At 33.7% G+C, this 13,931-nt stretch overlaps 1 protein-coding gene across 4 annotated transcripts in view; it reads left to right on the top strand.

Moving 5' to 3' along the window:
- The window catches only part of LOC109540843, a 145,900-nt gene that overhangs the window by 125,012 nt on the left and 6,957 nt on the right, over positions 1–13,931 (top strand). For 3 of the 4 annotated variants that reach the window (XM_048670059.1, XM_048670066.1, XM_048670064.1), the window contains exons 3-4: positions 10,625–10,817; positions 11,859–11,983. In XM_048670059.1, coding sequence (XP_048526016.1) covers positions 10,782–10,817; positions 11,859–11,983 — 161 coding nt within the window. In that variant the 5' untranslated portion in view covers positions 10,625–10,781. Of the gene's footprint in view, positions 1–3,158; positions 3,287–10,624; positions 10,818–11,858; positions 11,984–13,931 lie in introns of those variants that run through there. The other variant, XM_019909335.2, reaches the window with a different exon arrangement.

Genomic DNA, 13,931 nt, shown 5'->3' with positions numbered 1-13,931 from the left:
AATTATGTAAACTTGAAGGTTCCAGTTTGCAAACAGTTTACTTTGAACGGAAATTGAGCAAGAAAGGCGAAAAGCCAATAACCGAACTTTTTCACTAAATATATTGAAGATTTTAACCGTTCAATTGATGAATTGATCTAATTTAATTCTTTAAGCGCTTTTGAGAAAATTTTAGCCGATGTAAACAAAAGGGACATTGATGTCGTGCAAATGTCGGCGAGTATTTAAATATAATTCATCAAACAGATAATAACACTAATCAAAGGAAGGGAAAAAGATGGTGTTTGAAAGGCAGCGCATAAACTATAAAACGTGAATTTTGAGTCAAGAAACAGACAGAGGAAGTTGAACTTTGATACAAGAAAATTCCAATGCAAATTGGCAAAATCTCGTCAAACTAGAAAAGTTCTTGTTTTCAAGATTTCATAAATCATTTTCTTCAAGTGTATATAAATTTCTCCTGAAAAGTTCGCTGAGATGCACTTAAATGCACTTCTAATAGAAGAAAGATAATAAAAAATTAGACAAACATTTCGAATTGACCTTAAAGGGAATGGTAAAGAAAATGTAAACTTCTCAGCAAACAAAATACCAAAGGAACAATAAATACCAAATAAGACAGCAGAAAAAAAGCAACTGAACAACGGACATACGACAAAAGTCGGCAAGTGAAAAGCTTCAGTTAATGGAAAAAGGAGAATGTGGGACAAACATGAGAACAGATAGCGATGAGAGAAAGAAGAGAGAAATAAACGAAAGATATAAAAAGCAACGAAAACATGGCTAGTGTAAAACCTTTCGAATATTGCACATTTTGAGTCAAGAAACAGATGGAGGAAGAGGTTTAAAGAGCAAAAAATCCTTAATTTCTTTATCTCTCGCCTTGAGCTTTCATACAAGAAAATTCCAATCCAAATTGACAAGATTTGGTCAATCTAGAAACGTTCTTATTTTCACAATTTCATAAATAATTTTGGTAAATGGTCTCCTGAATAGTTCCATACACTGCTAATAAAGATTTGTGTTTTTACCTTACTAAATGTAAATGCACTTTAAGCTTTAAATAGAAAAAAATCAACTTAAATTAGAACAAAAATGACAACAGATCGAGGGAGACAAAGACAAAAATTTAAAAAAAGATAGAAAAAGCAACGAAAACATGGCTAGTGTAAAACCGTTCGAAGATTTCGCAAAGCAATGTGCATTTTGAGCCAAGAAACAGAAGAAGGAAGAGGTTGAAGGAGCTAAAAACCATGAATTCCTTTATAAGATTTTCTGAAATTTTCTCCTGAATAGTTCTCTGACTGAAAATTGTGAAATTAAATTAGGACGACAAAAAGGAGAAAAGATAGAAGCAGATTAAGAGCAAAATTTAAAAAAAGATAGAAAAAGCAACGAAAACATGGCTAGTGTAAAATCGTTCGAAGATTGTGCAAAGAAATGTGCATTTTGAGTCAAGAAACAGAGGGAGGAACATGTTTAAAGAGCAAAAAACCGTTAGTTCCTTTATATCTCTAGTTAAACTGTTATACCAAAAAAAGAAGCGTTCTTATAGTTGCATGCGCTGCTAATAATGATTTGTGTTTTTCCCTGATTAAATTTAAGTGCACTTGAGCTTTAATTAACAAATTATCAAACTAAATTAGGCATTTTAAATTTCGATATTTACGATTCAAAGTTGAACTTTTTCAAATAAGTTTTTATTTGAATGAGCATTCGTGTAGTTAACAGAACATATTTGGTTTTTTTGTCACAGTGTTTCTTCTGAGAATTTTTTACATTTTCAGTGTGGATAAATCAACATGAAAAGTCACTCAATTGTCTTCCCGAATTCGTAAAAAAATAATTCAAAATAAATTTACTTGGAAGTTTATTGTTATTGCGTGAAACTGGTGAGTTTTCCTGAAAATGTCCTCCTGACGTTTCGTAATCACGACTGCCTTGCATCCATAATCAGAGGTGGGGCCCGCAAAACTCACCAGTTTCAAGGATTTTGTTAAAAAAAAATACTTAATAAACAATTATTGTATTCGAATCTTTGAATGGTCCAGACATTCGAATTTCCTTAGTCGAAAAAAATCTCAAACACAAGTCGACAAGTGAAATGCTTTAGTTAATGGAAAAGAGGAGAACGTAGGACAAAAATGAGAACAAATAGCAGGAGATTAAAAGAAAAATGGAAAGACTCAAATATTAGAGGATTTCGAATGAATGAAAGTACCAAAAAAAAAATGAACGGTCACAAAAAAAAAATTGAAGTTGCTGGAGTTATAAAGAGAACGGATGTAAATAGCAAACGCAAATAGTATAGGAAAGCTAACAAAATGCTCGAGAAACGCTTTTAGGAAAAAACAAGATTAAAGGTAAATGTATACGATTGCCATTAACAGAGAAATGTTGAATAGTTCTGTGGTAATTATGCATTCAAATTTTCGAAAATTTCTGAAAACTGCGAGCGTAATTTCAAGAGTTTTCAAACCTGTATTGTCGAATGTTCCAATCAATCAAATTTACGTATACATCCGAACAAAAATTCGAAAAAATTCAGCGAAAAAATAATCCCAATTCACAAGTAAGTGGCGACCTCAATATTCTTCAGATCCATTCGATCGGTGAAATAAGCGATCAGTTAATGGATACTGGTCATTAGTCAGTGATTATTTGAAAATACCTTTGTCGAAGTGTTTACCCACCGGCAAGGTGAATGAAATATTCATATTTTTAGATTCGTTTACGTACAGGATATATGCGTAAAAATATTTGCGAAGGTAAATATTATTGCCAAGTAATTAATTTATTTCGAAACGATCGAATTCGTTTTTTACTGGAACTGGACTGTTGATATTGCCCGAATTTTAACCAACCTCCTTTCTTGCGAGGAGCAATTCCAGAATGTGAAATCGCTAAACAAATGACAAACAGTTTAACACCATAATAAGCTCCCGTTTGAAGGGATATTTGGACAAATTTTGTGACCTGTCCTGGAAAAGTCGGACTTCCTGTCCCCTCCGATTCAGCAAATTGCAGCGCTTAAAGTTGGCGAATCAACAAGTGGGTGGCGTTTCCCAACCAATCAGCAAATTCGTAGCGTGGGTGTTAAATTTTCCGGATTATAATAGCAGGTAGCCTATCCTGCGGAAATTAGTGAAACATTCCGCTTGCTCCACTTTAACACGAATTTCGATTTGAATGCCGCCGAAGATACTCGTTTTAATATGTGCTCCTCTCATACTCATTGTGAATTCACTTTGTTTCTGGATATGATTGGAGTAGTCTATCCGAATGAGTAAGTACATATTAAAATACCACACTACTTAGACAATTAGACATTATTGGGGTAAGCAGAAAACAGTTTTTTGATGTTCAAGTCTCGGCAACTAAAGGGATTAAGGTGGAACTTTACCTAATTTACTTTAAATACACGCGTTTAGTCAAGTTTAAGCATACATCTGATTCACCTACTCGAAAAACAAAATTTTTTGAAAATGCTATCAGTGATGATCGGCAGAACCGAGCATCTAAAACTACAGAATCGCTATTAGAATCTCAGCAAAGTTGATCACATCGCCCTTAAATCAACACATAAATATGACTTTAATCTGGATAAAGTAGGATAATTAGTATTTGTAAACAACACCAAATAGATCGATCTGTGTTATCACAATCGAAGTGACTGAGATAAGATGAGTACAATTTTACAAATACTAATATTTTGGCTGCCAAAAAATGTAGCAAGAAAGAGACTGAATGACTTGAGTATCATCTACATACTTACTAGAAAATATGTAGGAAGGAATTGAACGTTTCAAGCTGAGGTTTTACTAGAGATTGATGAATGTGTTACGAAAGTATCTTATGAATTAATTTTATATCGTTTGACTAGATAGAGCTAGAATTTTAACTCATTTATTAGATTATTAGAAATAACCAGGGAAAACATATAAGAGCAAGGATGAGGACAGATTAATAAAAACATTAGAAAGCCAAAGATGACGAATTCAAAAGTGTTGGAGAGCAGAGGGTTTTGAAAAAAAAACAGAAAGATGCCACAGTACAAAAAATTTATGCAGGGCTGTTAGATCTATAAAGGCAACACTGGCAGGAAATCTAGCAAATTACTCTGAAAACGTTACATGGAGAGCGAAACTGAAGAATAATGAACTAGAAAAATATATACAATTACTATTCGCAGATGGAAACTGACGAACTTTTTTACCAATGAAAAATCGGGAATTTAAACTGATTTATGCTGATAAAATGATAGAAGAGTTACCAGAGATTGATTTCTTTTCAGAAAATAATTGAAGAATTAGCAGAAAGAACAGGAAGAAAATTAACGGACGGAGGAAGATTATTAGGAACATCAAAAAGAGACTCAAAGATGTAAAGCAAATGCAGCTAGTGGAAAAGTGTTAAAAACCAGAGGATTTTGAAAACAAAACAGAGAAAGAACCGACAGAGAAAAATGATTGAGGCTGTCGGATCTATAAAGACACGTGGAGGAAATGTAACAAATGACTCGGGAAAAGTTATACAGAAGGCAAAACTTACACTTAAAATAATATACATTAAATTATACACAATACCATAAAAATATACACAAATACCATTCGCACAGATGAGAACACTTTATTGCTAATGAATAATCGGAAATTTAAAGTAATTTATATTGAAAAAATAATAGAAGAGTTACCAGAGAGACCACTAAAAGGATTAACAGATAGAGGAAGATTAATGGGAACATCAAAAAGAGAATCAAAGATGTAAAGCAAATCCGGCTAGTGAAAAAGTGTTAGAAGACAGAGGATTAAAGAAAACCATCACAGAAACCATCGGCAGACAAATTATTGAGACTTTCAGATCTATATAGGCAACACAGGCAGGAAATCCAACAAATGACTCTGAAAAAGTTATATGAAACGGGAAACGTGGGATTAATGAGCCAGAAAAATATGAAATTACGATTCGCTGGTGGAAACTGAGGCAATTTTTGAACTAATAAAAAATGGTAAATTTACACTGATTTCTAACCAAAAAATAATAGAAGAGTTATCAGAAAGAACATGAAAATAATTAACGGATAAAGGAAGATTAATAGGAACATCAAAAAGAGAATCAAAGGTACAAAGCAAATTCGGCCAGTGCAAAAGTGTTCAAAACCAGAGGATTTCGAAACGAAATCACAGAAAGAACCGTCGGAGAAAAATTATTGAGGCTGCTGCACCTATAAAGACAACACATGGAGGAAATGTAACAAATGGCTCGGGAAAAGTTATATAGAAGGTAAAACTTACACTTAGAAGGCCAGAAAAATATATACAATTACCATTCGCCCAGATGAGAACCGAACCACTTTTTTGCTAATAAACAATCGAAAATTTAAAGTGATTTATATTAGAAAAATAATAGAAGAGTAACCAGAGAGAGCATTAAAAGGATTAACAGAGGAAGATTAATGGGAAAATCAAAAAGAGAATCAAAGATGTAAAAAAAATTAATTCGGCTGGTGAAAAAGTGTTAGAAGACAGAGGATTTAAAAAAACATCACAGAAAGAACCGGCAGTAAAATTATTGAGCCTAATATCTATAAAGGCAACACAGGGAGGAAATTCAACTCTGAACAAGTTATAAGAAACGGGAAACGTAAGATAATGAGCTAAAAAAATATATAAAATTACGATTTGCTGATGGAAACTGTGGCATTTTTTCACTATTCAAAATCGTAAATTTAAATTCATTTCTTTTAAAAAAAGAATTGAAGAGTTACCAGAAAGAACAGGAGGAAAATTAACCGATGGAGGAAGATTATTAGGAACATCAAAAAGAGAATCATAGATGTAAAACAAATCCAGCTAGTGCAAAAGTGTTAAAAACCAGAGGATTTCGAAAACAAATCAGAGAAGGATGCGACAGAGAAAAATGATTGAGGCTGTCGGATCTATAAAGACAACACGTGGAGTAAACGTAACAAATGACTCGGAAAAAGTTATACAGAAGTCGAAACTTACAATTAAAAGGTCAGAAAAATATACACAATTACCATTCGCACAGATAAGAACTGAGCCACTTTTTTGCTAATGAACAATCGGAAATTTAAAGTGATTTATATTGAAAAATAATAGAAGAGTAACAAGAGAGAACATTAAAAGAATTAACAAATAGAGGAAGATTAATGGGAACATCTAAAAGAGAATCAAAGATGTAAAGCAAATTCGGCTAGTGAAAAAGTGTTAGAAGACAGAGGATTAGATTAAAAAAACATAACAGAAAATGCCGACAGAAAAATTATTGAAACTTTCAGATCTATAAAGGCAACACAGGGAGGAAATTCAACAAATGACTGAAAAGGTTATATGAAGCGGGAAACGTAAGATTAATGAGCCAGAAAAATATATAAAATTACGATTCGCGGGTGGAAACTGAGCTATTTTTTTACTAATGAAAAATAGGAAATTTAAATTGATTTCTTTTCAAAAAATAATTGAAGAGTTACCAAAAAGAACCGGAAAAAGAAAAAAATTAACGGATAGGGGAAGATTAATAAGAACATCAAAAGAGAATCAAAGATGGAAAGCAAATTCGGCCAGTGCGAAAATGTTAAAACCCAAAGGATTTGGAAGCAAAAACACAGAAAAAACGGACGGAAAAGTGCATTGATCGAGTATTTCGAAAAAAAACAAGAGAAAGAGCCGATAGAGGAAAATTATTGAGGCTGCTGGATTTATAAAGGCAACACAGGGAGAAATCCAACAAATAACTCTGAAAAGGTTATATGGAACGGGAAACGTAAGATTAATGAGCCAGAAAAACATATAAAATTACGATTCGCTGATAGAAACTGATGCAATTTTTTTACTAATGAAAAATCGGAAAATTAAACTGATTTCTTTTCAAAAAATACTTTAAGAGTTACCGGGAACAAAATGAAAAATAACAGATAGCGGAAGATTAATAGGAACATCAAAAAAGGAATCAAAGATGTAAAGCAAATTCAGCTAGTGCAAAAGTGTTAAAACCCAAAGGATTTGGAAGCAAAAACACAGAAAAAACGGACGGAAAAGTGCATTGATCCTGTTAGATCGATAAATGCAAGACATGTAGGAAATCCAACAAATGAAAAAGTCATATTAAATACGAATCTTAAGATCAATGAACCAGAAAAATATATACAATTACTATTCGCAGACGGAAACTAGGGCACGTTTTTACTAATGAAAAATCGCGAATTTAAGCTGTATAATATTGGAAAAAAATAGAATAGAATAGATAGAGTAAGTTTAATAGGAACATCAAAAAGAGAATAAAGGATCCAAAATAAATCCGGCTAGTGCAAAAGTATTAGAAGACCTGACATAAAGAGTCGACAGAGCAAAATTATTGATGCTTTTAGATCTATAAAGAGAACACATAGAGAAAATCTAATAAATGACTCGGAAAAGCTATATGGAAGACGACTTAAAATTAAAAGGAACCATTAGAACTAAACCACTTTTTTTCTAATGAAAAATCTGGGTTTTATATGGAAGAAATACCAATATCTATTAAATACACATCGTAAATCATTGTTCAAAACTAAACCAAAAATAAAACAAACAAAATATGTCAACATTTCACGTCCAATTAGATAATCTGTAGGCAAATTGGGTAATAGATTTGCTAAGAAACTCCGTAAATAGTCATAAAACTGAATCTCACCAGCTGATAAGCGGAATTTTGCTGAATGGACATGGAAATGGCTCAATATACTTCCTGAAATCGATGGTATCAAATCCAATTAATCATGTTGTTTAATGATTCATCAGCACAAACTGAAAAATCATATTTTGGGTGAGAAAGTATCGGCTATTTGTGGAAATAGGTGGTCCCGTGTAGATTACTCAGTGAGTTGTGAGCTTCTGTGTAAAACAGGTATTCGTCAATTAGTTTGTATACAGTTTTACATTCGATGAGAAAAACATGCTTTGAGATCCATGGGATTTTAACGAAAAAAATCAAGCTTTCAAAGACAAATTGCTTACAATCAATTTAAATCGTTGTAGCAGATATTCAAGATGACTACCACCTACTTCTTCGCTCAATGAGGTGTTCCACATAGGAAACTTACCCGGTATAATGGGATTATCAGCTGCTTAGTCTGATGATTAATTATCCGAAATTATTACGACTAATGCCGAAGTGTAGAAGTCATTAGTAGCTGTCAGGATTTTAAGTCCATAGCGATGGACTTGCTTTAATATTCTAAGTGGCTTGAAAGCTTTAAACACCCAGTTAAACGCTCGCTGTGGGAATAATTTTCATTTCGTTAAACTAGAGTTTGTTGTAGGTACTTAAATATTTATCTTAATCTAGTTTAAATTATGTTTTGCTATTTGTTACCGATTCTTATCTACTGTTCCGAAATTTTCAATTTTTCGATATCCAAAGTCTTACTTGATTTTAATAACACTGATATAAATAATCATAATTTAGCGATTTTATAGATTTTTATCTCTGCATCAAGGCGAACATGGTTCTTTTTCTTTCGTATCTGTTTAGAATTTGCGTATATATTTTTATTACGATTATTAGGGAAAAGAAGTGAGCGATAATTGAAGTTTCATGTGCAAATCGCGTAGTCTAACATTCCCGTTTTCGTACCCCAACAAATACTTTACTAGAACACCTACAAACGCAACTGAACTAACGACTAAGACCTGTTTGTTTTGTGGGCCGGGAATTTTTTTTCTTTTTTTTTTTATCACTGATTGAATTATACCAGTGTTAGGAATAGGACTTAATTTTAGAATAAGCTAGGCTAAGACATATATGTACTACTCAAGGGCAGAAAGACCGATTGGGTCGATAGCCTTTTTCTATAGGAAATAAAGATTATTTATATATATATCGCGTAGTCTTTGGATCAATTTTGTGTATTTAACATGTGATCTGTTTGCCGTACCCAATAATCGTCTTGCTGTCAATTGGTCTTGCTGCTCTACAGTTTTTCCTCATGCACTAGAATCGCTTGTGTTTTGGTGTATTTTAGTGCTTCAGATTCGAATATTCCTCATCTGTTACAAATTGTTATATTTATTTCTCCAACGTTTTGGGAATGATTTTGTTTTTCATTCGAAAATCAGTCAGTCTGCTCTAAGTTCTGGTAGTTTCTTGTTTGGTTTTAAGTTGTGGAACTTAGTTGAAGAATCTTTTTGGAGACGATAAAGTCAGAAGAATTGAAGCAAGTATGTACATCGTAATAACTTAAAAAGTACCAAAGTATAAAACACAATCAAGAACAATTCTAAAACCACCTTAAATTAGCTGCGGATAAATTTCAAATATTCCGCAATTTGTCTATTTGGGTTCAACAAAAAGAATGTTATCCACTCAATTAATTATGTTGGTTTTTAATTAGATTCGAATGAATGCCTCTGTTTAAATAGACGCTAATGCGTAAATCCATGGGATTCAAATCTGGAGAGCGGGACGGCCGTGCTGGTGCCCTTTTCAATGAAGACTTTTTTCAACTTTTCCTAAATGAAAAACCTTGCGAAATGGACAACTGGCAAAACAGACCATATTTGAAATTTTATACATTTGAACACGGGACTGTTTCGGATGCTTTCACTCACTATTGAATGACTTATTTTGGTAGCGTTGACAAGACAAACTTTCCAGCGTTTGTCGACTTTAAAGTCCGAATTTTGAGTTAGAAAGTGATGCTAAACCTTCCGGGTGAGGCAATTTTTGAACTCAAGTGGTGATAATTAACAGATTTTGGTCACGCCCAAAATAGTGTCGTGTTCAAAGGCCTGGGCGCCACTTCAATAGTAACATTTTATGATCTTGGGGTGGAAAAACAAAAACTCGATTTCCTGGAATTGTGGAAAATCCTAGAGAAATTAGAATTCTAGAATTAGAGAAAAACTTGATTACAACGAGCTGAAAAGTCCAGCACTGTGTTCGAAGGGTTCGGCACAACTTCGGCAGAAACATAGGTTTAAGAATGAAGATTTAACTCATGGTGCTTAGTTTGGACTGTGGAGTCAACTTGGACAAAATTTCACGATTTGTATATGGAAGAATGTATATTTTATGGAGAATTCAATGCAGAATTTCGTCGAAAATGACACGAAATCGTTGGTGGGATTTAGTCGTTTTTCAAGCAGTGTCATTCCCGCAAAGGTTCTCGCCAGGACCAGTTCATGTTATTGGCAAGGAAAATCTGCATTCTATGGGCAGTTTCAGGCAAAAATTGAGAATGCTGTACTGAAAACCCCCGTGGTGTCCTCAGCGGATTGGGCGCCACTTAACAAGAATAATTTTCAGTTTTGCATAAAAACATCAATGTTTTGAAACCTGTTTAATGTTATGCTGCAACAAGCTCTTCAGCCCCAACGCAAACTAAAGAGAACAACATGAAAGCTCCTTAAAAAGGGTGTCTGGTTGCATTCCAAGCAACAACCGTTCCGAAGTTGAGAACTATTTTTTAAATCAAACTTTGGAGGCTTTCACTCAGCTCCTGCATGAACATTTTCATTTTTCCATTAGAATGAAGATGCGTCATTTTTGCTTTGTGTAGGTAGTGACTATTGCAAAAAAATGATTCTCTTCTATGTTAGGTAATAAAACGCATTTTTTCCAGATATCACACAAGACGCACTTCTGCCCAGAATGTTAAATGAAAATTTCCAATCAATGTGGCCATATAGTGGCCTGGAACAGTAAGAAGTGGATAAGACTTCAGGAGCGGGGGCCGGTGCTCCCCCCCACGAAAATCACCACCGCCTGCACTGGCTACTATGCTAATTGCACATTGTTTCCAAGCCCTTGTCGCGGTAAGCAAATCCATCATTTTTCTAATCTAACAACAACTTTTTCACCCATTTTCCAGTTTGATTTCTTGTCTTAGTTAGAATTATATTTCCTTGCTCAAAGCCCAAACATCGTCTTTGGGTTGAGCAACTATTGAATTTTTGGATCGAAGAACAAACTATTCGAATCGTCTAACTCTTTCACTCTAAATGGTTTCTTTAACTCCAAACTCTTTGTTTGTTTTTTTTAACTTAAGATTAATTTTCTTGTTTGGGATTCAGGAAAATATTTTCATGGAATTCTGAGCGTGGTTTTTTCCAGATAGGAATGCTAATAAAGTAATAACTTGATTCTGAAAGTAAATATTTATTTTTCGCATTCCAGTATTGGACTCAATCATAACTGAGCCCAGTGCGTTATGCACGGTATTTTCGAAATCAAATGTGGAAAATTATTACAGCGATTTCGTTCGGATGGAATTCGATTCTGGCACGTGGTGTTTGAACCAAATAAAATCGCAGACGCTGCTCGAGTAATTAAACTGTAATATCTCAATGATTGAAATATGTATGTCTACAATCAAAAACAAGGTTTAATGTAAACGGACTTTTGCATCATCCACGAATAAAATAATGCATTCACAACATCCAAAGTAAATTATTTGGCGCAAGTGTTTCATTAACATAATTTTTTACGCATTATTTCCACTTGATGCGGATTGCGTTTCGTGAAATGCGGCAACTCCAAAACGAACTACAGAAGAAATTGCTGTCACGCATTTGTAAAATGAAGATGTTAACAGACTATCGTGCTTCTGCATCTGTACGGGCCCGTAACTCTAAACCCCGACTGCTTCACAATGAAGATCCGATTGGAAGATACCGGAATTCTGCAAATCTAGCGGCTCGTTTGTAAGCTTTATTAATGATTTTGATTGTGTCTCTGATACTGTTATAACTTAATTATTACGTGTACCATTTTTCGTTCGCTAAACCCCACAAGATTTATGGCTCGGTTTTTGCAGTTATCAAAATTCTTTATTCTTCTTTTTCGATTATTTTCAGTTGCTCGGCTTGGCCGCTGTATTTCAACAGGTGAAATCTCAAGAGCATTACAACGATACGTTAATAGATCATAGGATGAAGAGGAGCCCACGTGGAAACAAGCATCGACACGCCATCCATTCAGAGTGAGTACTTAGTTTAATTAAAATTTCAATTATCTTCAATAATTAACAATTTAAAATTGAAATTATCTTCAATTTTAAATTGTTCTTGAACAGTAAAAAATGAGCACGATGAATTCGAGTCGTTTATAACAAAATGTTTTCTTCTAAACCATTGATTTATACAGTGTTGTGTTTAAGTAGGAATAATTTCTAAAAAACATTGAGCAAACGTTTCACAAAAATTCGCTTCTTTTCCTTGTTGAGCAATTTTTCATGTCAAATGAAAGTATACAAGGTGGTTCAACGAAAATATACAGCACCCAAGTAAGATTTAAATACAACACCCTGTATATTTTTGCATATTCTGGTTGCATGAGTATATCTAAATGTATTTTATATTTAGTTATTTTTCCTTACCTACCAGTTTTCAAAATATTTACTCTTAAAAGGCAAACTAAGTACTAGTAAGTCGTGCAAGTGTTTTTCTAGGAACTTTTTTTTCTATATTTTAGCGAATTTATCTCTTATTTAATCACTCCCCCCCTGATCAAAAACTGCAAATTTTGTTAAAATGATTCGCTTCAATACAAGCAAGTCAAGCAAATACCAAATATGTTTTTAACAATATCCTGACAGGAAAATGTATGCTTTTGAGATTTGAGCTGTGCAACCTTCAGCAATCGCGTTTATGTCCATATTTTGGCTTCAAACTTTTGAAAGGTTAGGAATTCCTAATGAAACTTAATTTGCAAGAGACAGCTTGTGAGGCGCTCTTTCAAAATGGTACCATTCATTTTTTTACGTGTTTTCAACAGTTTTTGAGATTGGAGCTGTGCAACCTTTGGCAATGGCATTAGTTTTCAGGTTTTGGCTTCAAATTTTTTAAAGGTTCGGCATTCCTGATGAAACTCAATTAGTAAAAGACAGTTTGTGAGACGCTTTTTCAAAAAGGCTCCACTAATTTTTAACGTATTTTCAACAGTTAGAGATTTGAGCTGTTCAACCTTCGGCAATCGTGTTCGTTTCCATATTTTGGCTTTAAACTTTTTAAAGGTTAGGAATGCCTGACGTAACTCAATTAGTAAAAGACAGCTTGTGAGGCGCTCTTTCAAAATGGCCCCATTAATTTTTAACGTACATATTTTCAACAGTTTTCGAAATTTAAGCTGCGCAATCTTCAGCAATCGCGTTAGTTTTCGTGTTTTGGCTTCAAACTTTTTAAAGGTTACGCATTCCTGATGAAACTCGATTATTAAAAGACAGCTTGTAAGGCGCTCTTTCAAAAAGGCCCCATCAATTTTTAAATTATTTTCAACAGTTTTCGAGATTTGAGGTGTTCACCCTTCGGCATTCGCGTTCGTTTTTTTTCTTTGGCTTCCAACTTTTTAAGGGTTAGAAATTCCTGACGAAACTTAATTAGCAAAAGACAGCTTGTGAGGCGCTCTTTCAAAATCGTCCCATTAATTTTTTACGTATTTTTAACAGTTTTTGAGATTGGAGCTGTGCACCCTTCGGCAATCGCATTAGTTTTCATGTTTTGGCTTCAAACTTTTTAAAGGTTAGTCATTCCTGATGAAAGTCAATTAGTAAAAGACAACTTCTGAGACGCTCTTTCAAAAAAGCCCCATTAATTTTTAGCAAATTTTCGCGTTTGTTTTCATATTTTTGATAGTAACTTTTTAAACGCTAGGAATTCCTGATAAAACTCAATCAGTAAAAGACAGTTTGCGAGGCGCTCTTTCAAGAAGGCTCCATTAATTTTTAACGTATTTTCACCAGTTTTCAAGATTTGAGCTGTTCAACCTGCGACAGTCGCGTTGATTTTCACATTTTCGCTTGTAACTTTTTAAAGGATGGGAATTCCTGATGAAACTCAATTAGTAAAAGACAGTTTGTGAGGCGCTCTTTCAAAAAGGTTCCATTAATGTTTAACGTATTTTCAACAGTTTTAGAGATTTGAGTTTTTTTT

This window comes from Dendroctonus ponderosae, unplaced genomic scaffold (assembly GCF_020466585.1).
Source record: "Dendroctonus ponderosae isolate FM_Combo_2020 unplaced genomic scaffold, Dpon_F_20191213v2 Dpon_F_20191213_1, whole genome shotgun sequence".
Taxonomy (NCBI): Eukaryota; Metazoa; Arthropoda; class Insecta; order Coleoptera; family Curculionidae; genus Dendroctonus; species Dendroctonus ponderosae.
This window is presented reverse-complemented; position numbering and strand designations above follow the sequence as displayed.